This window comes from Dipodomys ordii, unplaced genomic scaffold, assembly GCF_000151885.1.
Source record: "Dipodomys ordii isolate 6190 unplaced genomic scaffold, Dord_2.0 Scaffold100, whole genome shotgun sequence".
In the NCBI taxonomy this organism is placed as follows: domain Eukaryota; kingdom Metazoa; phylum Chordata; class Mammalia; order Rodentia; family Heteromyidae; genus Dipodomys; species Dipodomys ordii.
In genome coordinates this window covers 7,398,093-7,417,822 of record NW_012267316.1, presented here as the reverse complement: position 1 = coordinate 7,417,822, position 19,730 = coordinate 7,398,093, and the positions used below count along the sequence as shown (strand labels likewise).

The window sequence follows — 19,730 nt, the reverse complement described above, 5'->3', positions numbered from 1 at the left end:
ACTTCCGGCTTTTTTCTTTTTGCTTATGTGGTGCTGAGGAATCAAACCCAGGGCCTTGAGCATGCAAGGCAAGCGCTGTACCACTGAGCCACCTTCCCAGCCCCAGTTGATGATTTTGAAGTAGATCTAAGTGTAACTATTTTGAAAATACCTATTACCGCTAAGTACCCATGCCTCACACCTGTAATCCTAGCTGCGATCTGAGAATCTCAGTATAAAGCTAATGAGACTCTTATCTCTAATTAACCACCAAAAAGCCAGAAGTACAGCTATGGCGCAAGTGGTAGAGTACCAGCCTTGATCAAAAAAGCTAAGGGATCTGGGCGCTGGTGGCTTATGCCTGTAATCCTAGTTACTCAGGAGGCTGAGATCCAGGGATAGTGGTTCAAAGCCAGCCTGGGCAGGAAATTCCCTGTGAGACTCTTATCTCCAGCTAACCACCAGAAAACCAGAAGTGGCGCTGTGGCTCAAGTGGTAGATTGCTTGCCTTGAGCTGAAGAGCTCAGGGACAATGCCCAGGCCTAGAGTTCAAGCCCCACAACTGACCAAAAAAAAAAGAAAAAAAAGCTAAGGGACAGTGTCCAGGTCCTGAGTGCAAGCCCATAGTGGCTCATGTACACACAAACACACAAAATCTATAAATCTATTAGCATCACTGACAGTAAGTAAACTCTTGTCATCCTCTTCTCCTGAGTGGCGTTGCCGGGATAGTCAGAGTTGGCTCAAGCAGGGAAAGGGAATGAACTTGAACTGCTCAGTATGTCTAGCTACCACCTTTACCCCTTGACAGGTTGAATTCATGACTCAAGTGAACATAAAACAAGTCCTTGATGTGGAAAACAAACATGTTCCTGCCACCACCAGCTAGACATTTACCCATGTTTTTCCTCCTGGGTGCTCATGGTCCTGGGTAAGTTGGGGTATTTGCTGCAGTTCAGGAAGGCTTCAACACGCAGCTTGGCTCCCCTTCATAGACTAGAAAGACAATTCTGTCTCTCTTGTCAGAGTAACCACTAAGTAGTCGGAAAAGAAAAAAATCTTAGAAGTATTTGGTTGTTAACTGTATAGAAAGTTTGTTAGAGTTTTTTTTTTTTTAAAGGAAAGTAGTTAAATTATGCAGAACCTGTTCCCAGTCTTCCACCATTATCTTAGTTGCTATCCTCTCCTTCATTCCTTAGGTTTATGTAGTGTTCTGGAGCTCCCTACATTAAGTCATGTGCATCGGTGGCTTTTCTGTTTGTGTTAGAGGTTTTAGGTAGCCATTTCAGTGGCTTTTCTGTCCAGGGAAATGTCTGCAAGAGTAGACTTTTCCCCACTCCCTCTGCAGAGATCTGTGTTCTCTTTACTTCCATAGGTACTAGCTTCCAACATGAAGAAAATGAGGTGTAAATAAATTAGTCAAAGCTCTATTTCCCTTCCCACCTCCATGGAAGAAGTATTTTTGGTGCCAGATAGCCTGAATGTGGATTAGCCAAAGAAGTCCTGCCCAAACTATTACCAGCAGGTATAAAGCAAGCAGAGAACCCAAGGGCATGCCTCCCACCTTCATATGGGAAGGTGGGCTAATGAGCAGAAGGCAGGAAAGAGAAGGTGAGCCCCCTGGGACGAACATAAGTGGCTGCTGGAGAAAGCCTGGGGTCCAGAATGAATATGGTGAATGACCCCGTCAGAGAGTCATGTAGAGCAGAAGCACCGCAACAAGAGCCTTTCAGAGCTCCCTGGCCCGTGTCCCACACATGTGGTTTATAGATAAACAGTCTTCCTGGTCCTGCATGTCCTGAGAAGCCCATGGTGAGCTGAGGGGTGTCTATGCTACCAGACTGTTTCATGCCCACTGGACATTTCTCTTCCAGCCCAGCAGCCGCCTCTCTACTTCCTACTCTAAATACACTTTAAAAGTAAAAGGACCCACATTACTCCTGAGTTTCCTGGGAATTCACCATTGTGTTATCTCTGCTCTCTTCTTGACTTGAGCCTTATCATTTCACTGCTTTATCAGCTTTGTTCCCAATTTAAGCTTTGGCACCTTCTTGTTGTGTGTGATTTTAGGGTGTGTTGTATTTTCTTTGAAAACACTACAAGCCACTCCAAGAAAAGAAAACCATGGAGCTACAGAAGACATTGAAACAGTATTAGTTCCTTAAATCTCTGGCTAAGAGGCAGAGTGACTGCCACACATAGTGCCATCTAAGTGGAATGGGTCTCTGTGTAGTGTCCCATCTTCCCCACTCCGCCTCTTGTATCAAGTTCATGGCAGTTTTATCTAGGCCTGTCTGGGGAGCACCAGTCCCTAAGCATGGACTCTGGTTTGCATGCTTGGGTCATGTGATGCAGAAGCAAGAACTGCTTGATGGGGAGGCAGTGCCCAGGAGTGGAAGTATGTCATACAGTCAGAATCCACAAGACTTTTCTGCCTTGTCTGTCCAACAAGCTGAGCTTTAGGGAGCAGGTTGAGCCTTTGAGCTCTCTAGCCTGGTCCTCACATCTCAGTGTCTGCTCATTTGTGGGATTCTTTAGAGATTATGGGGCGTGGGCAATGATGGACAGCAGCCTGCATTGATGTATATATAGCATTCCCTTAGCGAATCCTCAGATAGGTTGTGAGATTCTTTGTGTGATGGAAGGGCTATGTATGTGTATATTCCTGTGTATGTGCATGTAGGACCTGAACTTTGTAGCTTGTGAAAGGTGCCACAGTGGTTGGAGTGTGGCATAGGACCCCACACAGGTTGCTGTTGACTCCAGATGCAAAGCACTACATTGCTCTGCTGCCCTCTCTGCTCTAACAGATCTGAGCTCTGCCTATGCTGCTCTGCATAACAGATCCTAGTCCCATGTGTAAGTGTCCAACACTTGAAATGTGGGGAGGAGAGCCAGCCTGAGGACATATATGGCCAGTGATGGTTGTGAATGCACAGAGCAGGTACAGAGGTTTCCCTTTTAGGCTTGTCCCTCTTGTTCACAAGCTCTTTGCTGGATCTTAGGGAAAAGTGGTTTCCAGGAGCGCCTGGCTGTGGAGGGAAGCCTGGGGATGACCATGATTGATAATTCACCAGATGGCCACATCAGGGCAAGAAATAGCTGTCAGTCATTTTTCTTTCTTAGCAAAAACATGTTCTTGGCAAGTCTTGTTTTTCCTCTGGTATAGATGTGGACAAGGCCTGAAGATCTAGTGGAAAACAGGGCTCTGCATTCAGTTACAAACCAATGTATGCTCAGCTTCTACCACAGGCAGGGCTGGCACAAGGGCCCTACCTTTGGCACACTGGGACAGTTCTGAATATCGCTTAGCACTGCCTCGTGTGCTACAGAGGTCACCTTGTCTGTAGCCAAGGACCTGCCTGGAGAGTCTTCCAGGGACCACTGATAGGGCTGTGAGGCAGGGGCCTGGCCAGAGGTAGGGCCCTGTGTGCTTCACTCAGCTTACAGCTTATGTGTGGTAGGGGCAAGAATGGAGGGTTGAGCAGCAGGGTGCTGATGGATCCATATGGAAAAAGCCAGCAGTTCCCTTTTGTCAGGGTTGATCTTGAGATTTTTCTTGTCTTGTTGGGATGAAAGGGAGATGGCATGTTCCAGTGAGGACAATTTAGGGGGCTTATCCATAGAGAGCCTTATTACAAAGGGCTGTTCTGCAGAAAGAACAGAAAATACAGAAACTGGAGACAGATTGACAGGCCTCCCATTCCTGAAGGAGTATCAACAAGGCTTCTGCAAGCGCTCAGGGTAGGCATGTCATGATAACTGTCCCACCGCTCCAGCCCACTCCTGCTTTCTCCCCAAGGGAAGCTGGAAACCAGGGAAGAGGGAATGGGGTTAGAGGTGTGGCTTAGGAGGTAGAGTGCCAGCCAGTGAGAAAAAGCATCAGGTACAGTGTTAAAGTCCCAAAAAACAGGGAGGAAGGGGAAAGGAGATACTAGGCCTACAGAGCTGGTGACAAGATATTGTCACCTCTGTCTGTGTCAGTGTAGATGACAACCTCTCCATGACGCATGTCACAGCACTGCCAGAGAAAAGCCAAAGAAGAGTCTGGGCCTTGCCCTGCAGGCCAGCACCGTCACCAACTGCTTCATTGGCCTCTTTGCTCCAGGCTGAAGTGTGTGTAATTTAGCTTTTCCTCTGCGGGACTTGTGGTCAGTGTCTCTGTGCTCTTGTGTCTTTCTACCTGGACTGCTCTATTCTCTTGGGGCTCTTCCAAAACTCTGAGATTAGGTGAGATTCTAGGATCTTGCGGGGAGGGTTGGTGCTAGAGATTGAACCCAAGCCTTGTACATGCTATACACTTTACCACTAATTCACATCCCCAGCTTGGTTACTCTTTCCTGAACCCATGGGGCAGAGGGCTCGCAGACACATGAAGATACTGGTGGTCTTTGAAAGAGTCTGCATGTCCGACCTGCAGAAGTTATCACAAGATCTTTTTAATGTGCCTGTTCTTTACTTAATGCAATCATAAGCAACTTGAGGCACATCGCCTTGCGTTCCTGGTGCAGTTTCTCAAGCTGAATCCTCATCCCTTGCAGGTTCATTGCAGAAGAGTCCACAGCCTCTGGGGCCAAGTGTGTGCTCACCTCCAGCCCGACCTGGATCATCGATCCTATCGACGGCACCTGCAACTTTGTGCATAGGTGAGCAGGAGCTGGGAGCACCATCCTGCTTCAGGGCTTCATGTGTCTTCCGTAAGATTTTGTCTTTCCAAAAGCAGTGTTTTTGAAGGCAGGGCTATGTGCAAACCCATAGTAGGTTTATGGTCTCATTAAGATGATCAAACTTTGATATTCTTTAGGGTTGTGTCATTTGTGAGAGACTTTTCTAAAGAGTATGTAAGGAAATCTTGTTCAGAAATGGTCTGGGTGGGGTATGGTGGTGCACATCTGTATTCCAGCACCTGGGCGGCAGATGCCAGAGATTCAGGATTGCTGAGCTAAGGTCCAGTCAAGAGCTGCCTTTGGGGCAGTAGTAAACGTTGTGGGTGCAGAAGGCCAGAGTTCAGGAAGGTCAGAGGGGCTCCTGAGAAGGGAATTGAGTTGCAAACCCAGAGAGGTTACCACCATGAGAGCTCCTTAACAGTGGCAGGATGGGCACTGTATATATTAACTCGCAGCCATGTGTAGGTAGACAAGGACCCAGAGGCACAGCATATGACATGGCTTCCACTGAGGCCACGTGCCAACCTGACCATATCTGGGGAGACTTGGTTATGTGTGTGTGGCGGCCCATGAACTCATGGAAAATAAGAAGCAGAAACAGAGCGAAGCTGTGGGATTCTTTGTGCTAGGTGTCATTACTTGTTTGCCTCCATAGTACACTTGCATGAAGTAATTCCAGTTCTGTTAAGCATAAACACTTTCCAGACGAGGGTTACCATGAGAACTCAGTCATGCCCAGACAAGGTGACCCTTTCAAGGCTATGGAGTAGTGCCATTTGGTGCTGCCAGGCAGTCACTTCAACTAAAACATGACCTCTTCAGAGGTTCTGCTCCTATGTTTTCCCCGAGGGGAGTACCTGTCCCATTTGTCATCCAAAGTGCATATAACAGCAATACAATGGGCTAATCCCCATCTTATGAGAAAGGCCACATATTCCTCTGAGAGTTTTCATGGCTGTAGTGGCCTGTGGTCTCCAGTGCTTCCCTCTCTGTAGCCCTTGGGGGAAATTGGGGCTGGAGGAGAAGCTGGGAAAGGAGCATCCACTGAAAACAGGCTCTAGTGTTGGTTTGACAGTTTCAGAACCCGAAGGCCACCTCTGTAAGCTCTCAGTCTGAGCTATGGCTCTCATGCTTTGAGCTTTGTGAGAGCCCTGTGGTACTGGGACCACAGCCAGCCAGAACTCTCCTCTGCGTACGGGACTTACTTGTTTAGGTAGGAGCAGAGTTACAGCCTGGTCTTTAAGTTTCCCCATACCCAGCTCTCAGGATTTCTCTCATGAGGCTCTCAGTTGTGTGTCTGCCCACAAGTTTGAGGAATGAGATGTTTCTTCACCCTTGCTGCTTTTTAAATTCTGATGACCTTCACATAAAGGAGACATTTTGAGTAACATCAACAAAATCACATAACCACAGTCAAACTGTGACATAAAAACTATCCCTTTATTACTGGTGGCTTACAAGTTCTTGGCTGCTAGAGTTCAGGCAAGAGATAACGACAGAGGAATGTTACTATGGCTCAGAGGGGGCCTGTGGCTCAGGCCGGCCTGTGTGGAGCCCATGGTCCAGGGCCAGTGACAGTGTCTCCTGGGCCTCCACACCCCACCCAAGAGGGAGACTGGCCTTTTAGGAGGTCTCTGCCACCTAAGATCACTGAGAACCAGAAATGTAATTATTGAAATTGTCACTAATTGAGCATTAATTGGTCATGTGGAGTTATTCGAGCCTTCCACGACTTCCAGACATTGCTTCAAAGTTAACTATTTTACATGATGGCCAGCTAGGTATGTTTATCTTGCAAGCAGCTCAATGAAGTTGTGGAAAGTTGTTTATAAAACAAACAACAACAGCAAAAACCCCAGCCTTAGTGCAGAAAGATCCTGATACTTGAAGGAAGGCTGGTGTTGGAGAGCTTGTGATCCCATTTCACGTGACTCATCCTGTTTTCCTTTGCAGATTCCCCACCGTAGCAGTTAGCATTGGATTTGCCGTTCACCAAGAGGTATACACGGTCCTCCTTTGTGGTTCCGATCTCAGCATGCCTGTTTACCCTTGCCTTGTGCCTTAATCATTACTAGTAAATCCAGTCTATATTTTTCAAATCCAAGGAAGTAAACAAGCACAGGCCAGTTTGTGGGGGGATGGGTTTCTGGCTCCATGGCAGCTACTCACTTCATCCCATGGCCGGCTGGCTCATTTCACAGCTGCTGTGGAAGGCAGTGTTCTGAGCAGATGCTTTAGTCTCTTCTGACCCCTAGAGCATGTGACCTAGTCACAAAAAGGCGATCCTATTTTGGGATAATGTTTTTAATCTTAATATCCTATTAATTCTTCTTTACCTCCTCCTGACTATTAGTGTGAGAACATGGCTCTCTCCGGATTCCCAGAGACCTTCTGAACTAAGCAATAGCATGAGACCTGCAGGAAAGTCCTGGGTGAAGGTCAGTCAGCAGGGCTTGGAAGAACCTTGGTAATTAGGACAGGGGCTCCACATCTCTCAAAAGCAGCTCCCTTTAAAATGGCAAATGTCACAGTCATTTTCAGGTCAACGTAGACTTCCCAATATAGAAACAGATTACACATATCTCAAGGTACTTAATGTTGGAGATCAGAAAAAAAAAATAATACTGAAATTTAGGCAAGGAGTTGACAATTCATTGGTATCTCTATTCAGTGTGGTCACAGAGACCAGTGAATATGTGAGGCTGAGTAGCACTGCTCACCACCAGGTTACCAGTAGTGGGGGAAAGCTTCCAGGAAGAAAGACTGGGCTCAGAAGGCCAGCCACCCTCAGCCTGTCTAGGGCCTGCCATGTCTATCCCACCTTCCTGGAGACTGAACACAGGAGGTGTCTATGTGCAGTGGTGTCTCCGCTTGAGGGAGTCCCTCATTCTTCCTGCCAACCCTCAGGGGCAAGGCCAGGACATTTCCCATGGTCTTGAGGTGCCACCACAGGCTGGCATTGGCCTACACAATTCCAGGATTGGTTAACTTGGACATTCTGGTAGTGGAAGAGGGCAGATAAGTATTGCTGGAGAGCTAAAAACTGTCAGTGTTGGCCAAATGGTCTCCTCCAGAAATGAACCACGTCTCTGTAGGGTGGACTCCCATTCCCAGGGATGTCTGACTTCACCTCAGGGTCAGACAAGACTTTGCAAAGGCATCTGGCCCGGGTCTTCTCATCCTCCAGAGACAGCAGACCAAGCATGCTTGTGCCTGAGATAGAGAGGAATCTGAGGTGCCAAGGAATGAGGTCACCTCATCTTTCTTGTTGGGAAGCTGTTTCTGTCACTTTGTCACTTGAATCAGGTGGGAAGCTGCTGTGGAGTGATTTGCCTGCTGAAGGACGAAGGTTCCATGGAGTCTCTGGTTCTAATGGCTTTATAAAAGCCAATATTTTTCATACATCAACAGCCTGCAGGGCTTCTGATAGGGCTTGAATAGTCACAAGTAGCCTTTTTCTCCTAGTAAAATATAAAACAGATCAAGAATTAAGCTTTTTCAGTAAGTTTTGCTTACAATGGTTGATTGTAGTAGCGTTTAGTATAGATATATTAAATTTTTTTTAAATCCTTATAAAGGTTATATGTAGAGGGGTTACAGTTATATAAGTCAGGTAAAGAGTACATTTCTTTTTGGACAATGTCACTCCTTCACTCTTACCCTTAATACATTTTAACTTAAGAAAGTTTGATGTTGGGTGTTTCGGAGGCATGGCTCGTGCTGGAGCACTAGCCAGTAAGCAAAGGCATCAGATCAAGAGTTTAAATTCTGGCCTTGTACAAAGAATAAAAAAGCAAAAGGACATTTACTATCATGCCCAGGTCTCATCTGAAATTAATTATTTCCATTGCTGTTTGGCAAGGCTACTTTTGTACATTGTCACTGGGCTGGTGTTAGTATCAAGTACAGCCTTCATCTTTGCTTCACTGTTATTTCCTATGTCAAATGAGATTGAATTTGCTTCTTTCTCCCCTGTGCACCTTGCAGCTGGAATTTGGAGTGATTCACCACTGCACAGAGGAGCGACTCTACACAGGCCGGAGGGGCCAGGGTGCCTTCTGCAATGGCCAGCGCCTCCGAGTCTCCGGGGAGACAGGTAGGGTTATTGCAGCTCAGCTCAGCGCATTTCACAGAGAGAAGTGTAATTGGAAAATGCAAAAGTCACCCTCACACAGACAGTGGTAGAAATCTGCTGAGCATCCAGTCTGTATATGTCTTGATCTCTGTCTCTCAGGAAGTACTGGGATTTGAACTCAGGGTCTTTCACTTCCTAGGCAGATGCCCTAAAACTTGAGCCATGCCCCCAGCCCCCATGCTACCATAGCTGGCTTCTTTATAGGGGAATCATTTTCCTGATGGAGTGAGAAATTGAACACATTCTGTATCTTTTTCTTGTCGTTGTTGGTTGTGAGCCTGAACTCTGGGCCTAGGCACTGCCCCTCAGCTCTTCAGCTCAAGGCTAGCACTTTACCACTTGAGCCACAGCACCACTTCTGGTTTTTTCCACTTCTGTGGTGCTGAGGAATCGAATCCATGGCCTCAAGCATGCAAGGCAAGCGCTCTACCACTGAACCACTGTCCCAGCCCACCACATTCTGTACCTTAATGATTTGGGTCACGTGGCCAGGAGTGTGCACTCACATCTGTCATCTTTAAGGCAAAAATTTCAACTTACAGCAGTTTATGTGGTAGGGCTGAATGAGCCATCAAGGCCAAGGGCAGGCAGTGTGTCAAAATGTTGGTAAGGCCATATCTGTAAGTGTTGTCATGCAGGTGTGTCTGTGGGTTTCTGCATGTGGACCAGCAGTGGCTAGTGTGGGAAGCAGTTTAGTTTCTGAAGACCCCTGTGTTAAGTCTATGGCGTTTCCAGGCACCTTAAACCTGCCACTAATTGTGTCTCACTCTTGCTTCCCTTAGTACAGAATCTTCAGCATGCCTGGTAGCTTGGACTGCCTGTGTCTTCCTGGCACCACCTACCCTTAACATGCTGGCTTAGGGTTCCTAACCTCCTTCTTGCCTTCCTCCCACCTTAACTAAACCAGCAGTATTGCATTCTGTGTGGAACAGGTACTGAAAGGGACAGAAAAATGCCAGAACAAGTACAAAAGAAGAGCCCAAAGGAGAAAGCAGCTAGAGGAGACTGTGAAAACTGCTTGTGATTGGGTTTAAAAATATGATGGGAGCTGAGAGTATGGCTGAGAGGTAGAACACGTACCTGGCTTGAATGAAGCCCTGGGTTCCAACCTCAGCACTGCAGAAAAGAAAAAGGGGCAAACACAGATCCTGCTTGCTTGCTTGCTTGCTTCCTTCCTTACTTACTTACTTCCTTCTTTCTTTCTCTCTCTCTCTCTCTCTCTTTCTTTCTTTCTTTTTCTTTTTTCGGTGCCAGTTCTGTGGCTTGAACTCAGGGCCTCATGCTCTAACTTGGCTTTTTCACTCAAGGCTATACTCTACCACTTGAGCCACACCTCCATTCTCATTTCTGCTCCTATCTAATATGTGTTTTAGAAGCAGGGCCTCATGAAGTACACCTACTTCATTTACCAACATTAGCCTCAGTTCTGAAGTACCAGCACTCCCCTCTTCCTCCTCTGAACCTGCCTGCCTACCTACCTGCCCTCTAGCCTATCACTAGCCTCTTTTTCAGACTTGCTGTCCTGCAACCTTCTATTTTCCTGCTGCCTCTCCTCCCAGGTTGATACTATGTTCCTAGGTGGCCTCAGGTGGCAAGGGGAGCAGATATATGGCTTTCAGCTACTCTTCACCTGACCCAGCTTATAAGGTGCTGGCCTTCCCCAGGAGAAGGCACCCAGTGAAGAATGGGCCAATAAGACTAGAGGGGGAAGAGGTAGCACTGCAGGGGTCCCATGGGTTCTGTGCTAGCCTAGGGTGGAGGGTATGGAAGGGCTCCGAAGGGACACTGGCAGGATGATATAAGCTAGTGTCCCTGACCCCAGACTGAACTCAGAATCTGAGTCCCAGGCCTGCCCTGGTTCTGCTCCCAAAGTGTTTGGTTTGGCTGCACAAACAGGCATCAATTATAACCATGCATTCCAGAAGGCACCCATCCAGGCCTAATTGGGTAGCAGTGGTAAGGAAGCAGGTCATCAGACATGCCCAGTGAACTTTGCTTTGTGTTTCCCCTGATTATGACACTGAACTGTGTTCATATAGGGCTTCCTGGTTGTTGCCTTTGCAACTCAGTCATGCATTGACCCATGTCCACAGATGCACAGCTCTGGCCTGGCTCCTGCTATTCCTGACCCTTCAGTAAACGCCTGTGACTGGTTCACATATAATCATTGATCTCTCTGGAGCCTACTGTGCTGTGTCCTCCACTCTAAACAGTACTCTTCTTCTAAAGCACAGTATGACTAAAGCACAGTATGACTTTTAAAGTTTGAGGCCAACACAGGCAAAAAGTTAATGAGACCCCATCTCAATCAAGCTGGGCCTCAGTGGTGTTGGTATGCCTGAGTTCTCTGCTACACAGGAGGCCATAGGTGGAAGGATCACAGTTTGAGGCCAGGCTTGGGCACAAACATGAGATCCTACCTGAAAAATAACTAAAGCAAAATTGGGATGGGGATGTGGGCTCAAGTAGTAGAGCACTTGACTGGTAAGCATAGGTCCTTGAGTTCAAACCCTAGTGCTATTGTTATTTTCAGTCTTGGTCATCAGATCGGTCTAGCAGGTGACAGTGTGCTCTGGATAGAAAGATCTTTGAGTGCGATGCAGACCTGGCTTTGGGCCCTGAATCTACTTCCTGTGTCAAACTTCAGTTCTCATTTAAATGCTGAACCACAGTGAGAGTAATTGTGACACTGTGGATGGTGGTTCCTGCTTATAATCCCAGCACTTAGGAGGCAGAGGAGAGAGTATTGATTCAGGATCCAAACTGGGCTATACGGTAAGATTGTCTCAAAAACAAACAAAAACAATTGTAAAGATTAAATACAATTATATATGCATTAGTTTATCAGTGGCCTCCGTACTTGAATGTCCATTTTGCTGATAATAAAAATCCAAGACCTGTCATTCTTGTCTCAAGTATCTAAAACAGACTCCAACGTCTACTGGCAATTCATGTTATTGGAAGGTTTGAAGACAATTTGATTTTTAAAATTTTCGAGATAGTGTCTCTCTGTGTAACCCAGGCTAGCCTTGAAATTATCCTCCTGCCTCCGCCACCTAAGTACTGGGATTGTAAGCATGCACCACTGCCCCAGTGACAGTTTGCTTGTCTTTCACCTACTTTCTGCCCTATAGAACCAAGGACAGTGTTCTCTTTTTCTTTAGAGTCTAGTAATTTTTTAAGCACATATCTCAGGGTTTCTAGGTACATGATTCGTAATTTCGTCTTTTTATTCACATCTCTTGCTTCTTTTGTATTTGTTTTCTTAGTTATTTTTCCAGTAGGGTCTTTTTTTTTTTTTTTGCCGGTCATGGGGTCTGAAGTCTGGGCGCTGTCCCTCAGCTCTTCAGCTCAAGGCTAGCGCTCTACCACTGGAACCACAGCGCCACTTTCAGCTTTTTCTGTTTATGTGGTGCTGAGGAATCGAACCCAGGGTCTCATGCTTGCAAGGCATGCACTCTACCGCTGAGCTACCTTCCCAGCCCCCTCCAGTAGGTTCTTATGTTTATATTTAAGCCAGCTGGAACTGGGATACTTCATTTTAAGCCTCCTGTATAGCGGGAGTGATCAGGCACACACCACTTTGCCAGCTATTGGTTGAAATGGGGTCTCATTAACATTTTGTCCAGGACGGTCTACTACTGTGATTCTCCCACTCTACCTCCTGAGTACTTGGGATGACAGGCGAGAGCAGTTGTGCTTGATCTTTCCTTTTGCTTTCATCATCAATTTTAATGTGTACATTTTTCTTCTTTATCTTGTATTTCCTGTAAAATATAATCTATAATGCTTATTCATTCTGTGGTCCTTTTAGTTCATTGTCTGAAATATTTTCCCATTTTTCCCCTAAACTCTGGGATTTTGAACTCAGGGCCTCACATTTGCTAGGGAGGCACTCTTACCACGGTCACATCTTTAGCCCTTTTCTTGCACTGGCCATTTTTTTTTTTCACCACATTTTTTGGTCCAGTCATCTGTTACAGGGCATCTAGTCTGTTTCCATAACTTGGCTAGTGTGAATTGTGCAGTGATGAGCATCAATGTGCAAGTAAGTGTCTTTACTGAATCCTGACTTGTAATATTCTGGGTAGATACCCAGGAGTGGTGTGGCTGGATCACGGGTATTTCCATGCTTAGTTTTTATAAGAATCTCCAAACCATTTTCCAGAGTGGTTGCATGTAGTTTATATTCCCACCAACAGTGAGTAGGGTTCCTTCCCCCTCCTCCCCACATCCTCTGTAGCATTTGTTACTGTTCCTACTTCTCAATGCTGATCAATCTTACCAGGGAAATCTTACCTGATCTTACTGGGTATGATTAGTAAGATTGGTTTTGATTTGCATTTCCTTTTTGGTGCACTGGTAATTTTTGAGATAGGGTCCCACTTCTTGTCTGAATGCATGCTTGAGCTGCCCCTCCCCATCTTAGGCTTCCTTTTATAGCTGGGATGACATTCAGTTCTCAATTGAGGTGGAGTCTTGCAAAATTTTCTACCCAGCCTGGCCTTGAACCAAGGCTGATCCTTTCTACCTCAGCCTCCCAAGTACATACATGATTTGTCATGCAATCTTTTTTTTTGGTTGGTTGTGGGGCTTGAGACTAAGCACTGGGCCTGAATACTCAAGGTGAGCGCTCTACCACTTGAGCTACAGCGCCACTACCCATTCTTTATTACCTAAAGGTACTTAAATTTTAGGAACAAATATTAGGCATACTTTTATTGACTGTAGAGATGTTACTTTGAGCCTTATTCTTTTTTTTCTCCTAGAGTTGTGTATGTGATCCAGCCATGATTCATTCGTGTGTGTGTGTGTGTGTGTGTGTGTGTGGTCATGGGGCTTGAACTCTGGCCCTGGGTGCTATCCTTCAGCTCAAGGCCAGCGCTCTACCACTTGAGCTACAGCACCACTTCTGGTCTTCTGGTGGTTTATTGAAGATGAGTCTCATGGTCTTTCCTGCACGGGCTGGCTTTGAACCATGATCCTCAGATCTCAGCCTTCTGAGTAGCTAGGATTACAGGCGTGAGCCACCAGCGCCTAGCCAGCCATAATCCTTTGTAGTTATTTTTACTTGTATTTTATGGTCCTGAGTTTGGAGGCTTGGAGGCCAGTGTGTCCAGGACAATTTTTGTCGTTTGTCTCCAGAGCACCTTTTGCTGTTTCTGTAGAATGTTCCCAAAATAGGTCTTGTTTTTGTTTTTTCACTCTGTTCTCCCTCATCCTTACCTGGGTGTTTTTCTTTTGCTCCTTTTTACTCCCTTCCTGGCAGTACCAACTCAGTGCTAGGCCTGCCCTTAAGGAAACCTCAAGAAGTGAGTCATGAGAGATCACAGGATTGGCTCTGTCCTTTCTGAGCAGCCCACACCAGGGACCTAATGTGCCAGCCAGCCTGGCCCACATGGTATCTAGTGTGATTTTGAGGTTCTCTTTTTCTTGAATCCAATCTTGAATCTCAGTGCTTCTATTTTGTCCTGCACAGCTTCTGAGGCTGTGGCCCACCCACCAGAGATTTCATTTTAGCGGGGGCGGGGGGGATGCATGCATGTGTGTGTGGGTGTAGGTATAGGTGTAGGTGTGGGTGTGGGTGTGGTTGAGTGCACACCTGAATCTCTATTTAAGCCCTGGATGCTTTGCCATAGCTTCTTTGCTCAAGGCTAGCACGTACACCACTCGAGCCACAGTTCCACTTGGCTTTTTGATGGTTAATTAAAGATTAGAGTCTCACAGACTTTCCTTCCCTGTCCTGCCTTTGAACCTGAACCTCAATCCTTAGATCTCAACTACCTGAGTAGCTAGGATTATAGGAGTGAGCTACTGGTACCAAGCTATAGTTTTTGCTTGTAGATGTCTGTAGTTTACTTTTTCTTTCCTCCAACTCTAGTTTTATCACAGGGTATTTGGAAAGGTTAAAATCTATGCTGCCTGAGCCGGGCGCTGGTGGCTCACGCCTGTAATCCTAACTACTCAGGAGGCTGAGATCTGAGGATCGTGGTTCAAAGCCAGCCCGGGCAGGAGAGACCGTGAGACTCCTATCTCCAATAAACCACCAGAAAACCGGAAGTGGCGCTGTAGCTCAAGTGGTAGAGCGCTGGCCTTGAGCTGAAGAGCTGAGGGACAGCGCCCAGGCCTGGAGTTCAAGCCCCAGGACCGACCAAAAAAAAAAGAATCTATGCTGCCTGGAAGTATACATAGCTCAAGTGGTAGGGTACCTGCCTTAACAAGTCCCAGGCCTTGTCAAACCTTAGTATCATTTTAAAGAAGAAAAGTTAAAATAGCAGACAAGCATAACTTGGAGCATGCTCAGTTTTCTCAAAAACTTATTAACTGAAACAAAAGGAAAGGCTACTTTGAAGGTTCATTAATATAGAAGTGCACCCCTAGAGAGGCCTCCCCTCCTTAATGGCTGCAATCCATGAACCCACACTGCTATGCCAGTGTTACTGTAGCTGACAGTAGAGTCTACTCCTGGTGTTATACATTCAAATGGATAAATATATCTTTATCGCTATGTACCATACAGAACAGTTCACTACCCTGAAAATTCTGTCTCCTCCTATGCATTCCTTCCACAGCCTCAGGCAACCTCTGATCTTCTCACTATTTGGGCAAGTTTTGCCCTTCTTTCACTTGTTAACCTGCGTTTACTTTTCTTCATGTCTTTTCATCACTCAAGAGCTCAGTTTTTTGAGTACCAAACAATATTTCCTATCTACTTGTGCTACTCTCTGTCTCTACCTACCTACTAAAGAACATTTTGGTTGCTTCCATATTAATGTTGTTATAAATAAGACTTCTATAACCATCTACATACAGACTTGCGGTATGAAAACCTAAGCTTCCAACTCCTTTTAGTAAGTGCCAAGTAGCACGATTGCTGAATTAGATGGAGACAGGGTGTTTGGTGTATGAGAACTGTCTTGTCTTCCACAGTGTCTATGCCAGTTGACATTTCCCCTAGTGGTATAGTCCTGTTACTGCACATCCTTACCAATGTTTGGTATTGTCCGTGTTCTGGATTTTGACAATTCTAACCTGTGTGTGTACATTGGAGTCTCACTGTTGTGTACATTTGCATTTCCCTGTGACATGTAATGTGGACCATGCTTTCATTGGCTTCTCATCTGCATTTCTTCTTTGGTGAGTCCAGTTTCTGTTTTCCCAAATAAAATACAATATTTTTTTTGCAAAAGAAGGTTTTTTTGAGAGGGAACCAGTACTAGGGTTTGAACTCAAGGCTTCAGACCTGTGAGGCAGGTTCTCTATCACCTGATCCATGCCCCCAGCCCTCTTTTTAGTTATTTTTCAGTTAGAGAGAGTCTAGTGTTTTTTGCTTGGTACTAGCCTTAGATGGCAGTCCTCCTGCCTATGCCTCCTGCACCACTGGGATTACAGGCATACACCACAACATCCAGAATGTCAACATGGGATCTCACAAATGTTAAAAAAAAAAACCCACAAAACTGTATGTGTATGTGTGTGCATGTGCATATGCATATGCGCGCGCATGCGCACAAATGCGCATGCATGCGATCCTGGGGCTTGAACTCAAGGCCTGGGCACTGTCCCCAAGCTTTTGTGCTCAAGGCTAGAGCTCTACCTCTTTGAGCCACAGTTCCACTTCCAGCTTTTTGCTATGCAATTGGAAAGAAGAGTCTCACAGACTTTCTTGCCCAGGCTGGCTTCGAACCACAATCGTCTGATCTCAGCCTCTTGAGTAGGATTATAGATGTGAGGACCTGGCTAAAAGAATATTTTTTTAAACTAAAATATTTTTACCTATTCTTAATACTTTATTAATGATTACTATCTTATTCTTAGATTATCCAGTAAAATTCTACTGAACTCAAAATTTCTTTCCATAAATTAAAATAACAACTATAATATAATGGTGCTTTATTTTTGCTCTGCCAAGAGATTGAATCCAGAACCTCTTGCATGCTAGGCAATTGCTCCCCCTGGCCGGTTTTCTTGGATGCTAGAATTTAAGAGAAGGCATTCATTCACCCAGTGACTATGTATTGAGGTCTCTTGTGCCTGGCCCTGGGAATATGGTTTTTTTTTCCCAAAAGCTTTTTCCCCTTGGAAGGCAAGGTGAGGAAAAGTTGACCCTCGACCATGAGGTCCACAGCAATTTTCTGGTGTACCTGTGTACCATCCTGAGGTCCTGTGCATGGGTAACATGGCAGCTCAGTGCCAGTGTCCACTGGATGCCCCACTCACCCACATCCTTGGGGGAACACAGCATTAGTTCAGCCTTGATGCTGGGTGTGTCAGGCAGTGAGGAACTTGGACGTCTGAAGCAGGCTGCCTTGCTGTGTAGCTGTGCCTCAGAAGTGCTCAAGGCATAAAAACAACAGCTCTACTGGCAGAAAGGGCTGAGGAGGATTTCTTTGGAAGTGGTGACACAATTGGGCTGATCAAGTAAACTGTCATAGAAGCTGTTTCCTCTCTAGTTGTGGACTAGCATACCCAGTGTGGCTGCATCCTGCCGGCATGGTGTGTCCTGATGGGTTAAGACAGGACATGTCTGGCATGTGTGGGAATGTGGCGAAGACAAACCATCCTCATCAAGTCTCAGTCACATCCCCAATACCCACAAGCCAGGCTCCTGGCTCTGGCAGAGTTTCACAATATAGAAAGGGGACACTTGGTATGAGGGCTTGGTTGGCCTCTGCACAGACAAGGCCCATGCCTCCCAGCAGTTGCCCTTCCTAGAGACAATTGGACTCAGGTCACTTCCTCGTCAGAAAGGCCCTGAGCCACGCAGCTAGAGATGAGTTTGTATTAAAACTCTTTCAGAAAGAAAGGCATTTCCCTCTGAACATTCCAGGATCCCATTGTGGAATCATTTTGTTTTTGCCTGTGATTGAATAATGGTCATTTTTTGTAAGTTACCAAATTCTGGGGAAGAGAGGCGTGAAGGGTCAGCTCCTCAGCAGACAATCAGAGGATGCACTAACGGAAGCCTTTGCTTCCCTCCCCCACGGCCTTACTTCCCAACTCAGCTAGCAGAAAGATTCCAAACAACCCTGCTCTCAGGCAGTGACAGACAGATGTTTGAGGCTTGCTTGGGGCAAACCCTGACAGTTCTGCTAGAGCCGAGATGTGATCTCTCCATGGATGGAAATGCTCTCTTTCAGATCTCTCCAAGGCATTGGTTCTGACGGAAATTGGGCCCAAACGTGATCCCACCACTCTGTCACTGTTCTTGAGCAACATGGAGCGTCTGCTTCACGCGAAGGCTCATGGGTACGGATTCTGGGGCCCAGGAACATCCTGTGGTCAGAGGGGAGAGAACTAAGCCACTGTCTCTCAGCACTTCCAGGGGGTTGAAGAGGGAGTGCCCTGGCTAGCTAGGAGAGAGACAGGTGTGGGGTGCTGTGACACCAGGCCCCGGAGGCCCTGGAGGTTTGTCCTCCATACCATGCTGTGTCCCCTGTCCCCTGTTGCTGACCTCAGGTTTCCGACACAGACTTCTAGGTCCTTAAGCGTCCCCTTTGGTGCACTTGTTTTAAAAGTCTCTGATTTGTTTCTCCCAAGATTTATTAAGCTGAGTGACTCATCTTCATGTATGTCTACATGCACACACACATACCCCCAGGCGCCCTGAGGGTGCTACTGTAATGTAATGATGCTTGTGCAGTCAGAACCTCAGGCCTCGGTGTACCAGCTGCGGGCTGTGCCCTGTAGCCCTGTGATTGCATGCAGAATGCTGGTGGCATGGCAGAGAGGCCCTGGGTTCTGCATCTTCAGTGTGACAGCCTCCTGTGGCTCGCAGTGGGTGAGGGGACTGGCAGCATGCATGCCACACCAAGACAGCAAGGGTACTGCCCTCTTGGCCCATACCTGCCCTCCTTCACTCTCTGCAGAGTCCGAGTGATTGGCAGCTCCACCTTGGCGCTCTGCCACCTGGCCTCTGGGGCTGCAGATGCCTATTACCAGTTTGGCCTGCACTGCTGGGACCTGGCAGCTGCTACAGTGATCATTAGAGAAGCGGGAGGCATCGTGATGGACACCTCAGGTGAGCTCTGTAGCCACCAGTGCACTCTGGATCATGTGAGCACCTCAAGACACGCACGTCTCCAGTGTGCAGTCTTTTCTGTTTTGTGCATCCCTAGGAAGATCAGGGAGGGTGTGGGGAAGGCAGGCCTGGCCTGCCCAGACTGAGTTGAGCAGATCCTTCATTCCTCTGAGCCTTGGTTACCCATGTACCTAGCACAGTATGGGATAGACTGTTCAGCCTTGACTCATCCGTCCTTTGCCTTTCACTGGACACAGAAAGGCAGCTCTATTCAGAGGCTCAGATCTATATAGCCTGGACTGTAGCTGGCTGTGTTCTCCTTTTTGGACCACCTGTGGGGTACAGGCCCTGGAACTCAATTGTACTCCCAGCGCGTGCGTGCGTGCGTGCGTGCGTGCGTGTGTGTGTGTGTGTGTGTCAAGCTACTATACAAGACAGGTTAGTTCCAGTAACCAGGTGTCTGTTCTGTCCCCTCTGTTCCCAGGCGGACCCTTCGACCTCATGTCCTGCAGAGTGGTTGCTGCCGGCACCCGGGAGATGGCGATGCTCATAGCTCAGGCCTTACAGACTATTAACTATGGGCGGGATGACGAGAAGTGAGCCATGCAAAGCGTAATGAGTACCCAAGGGCTTTCCTGGGAGGCTGCAGGTGGCAGCAGTTCCTGGAAGGGAACTGTCTCAGTGGCCAGTGCTCTGGGACAGGTGTCTTGCTACTGCTCCCAGACTGATGTCTCACTATGCTTAAGGGGGAGGTATTGTGCTAAAGTATGTGGCTCACTTTTTAAATCATGTTTCTTTCACTGGGACTTGGTGCTTAGCAAGCTTCTATAATCTCTTCAAGCCTTTTGCAAGTTAGTACATGTTCTGTCAGGGCCAAATCCAAATCTACAAGAGAATTAGTTATCCAATCTTGATTGCCCGCCCCCCC

At 46.9% G+C, this 19,730-nt stretch overlaps 1 protein-coding gene across 1 annotated transcript in view; it reads left to right on the top strand.

Annotated features, from left to right (window-relative positions):
- The window catches only part of Impa2 (inositol(myo)-1(or 4)-monophosphatase 2), a 33,985-nt gene extending 14,400 nt beyond the window's left edge, over positions 1 to 19,585 (top strand). The window contains exons 3-8 of the mRNA XM_013027155.1: positions 4,521 to 4,625; positions 6,600 to 6,645; positions 8,634 to 8,742; positions 17,922 to 18,030; positions 18,651 to 18,802; positions 19,287 to 19,585. Of these exons, the coding sequence (XP_012882609.1) occupies positions 4,521 to 4,625; positions 6,600 to 6,645; positions 8,634 to 8,742; positions 17,922 to 18,030; positions 18,651 to 18,802; positions 19,287 to 19,402 (637 nt within the window). The 3' untranslated portion in view covers positions 19,403 to 19,585. The remainder of the gene's footprint in view (positions 1 to 4,520; positions 4,626 to 6,599; positions 6,646 to 8,633; positions 8,743 to 17,921; positions 18,031 to 18,650; positions 18,803 to 19,286) is intronic.
- Positions 19,586 to 19,730: the final 145 nt, after the last annotated feature.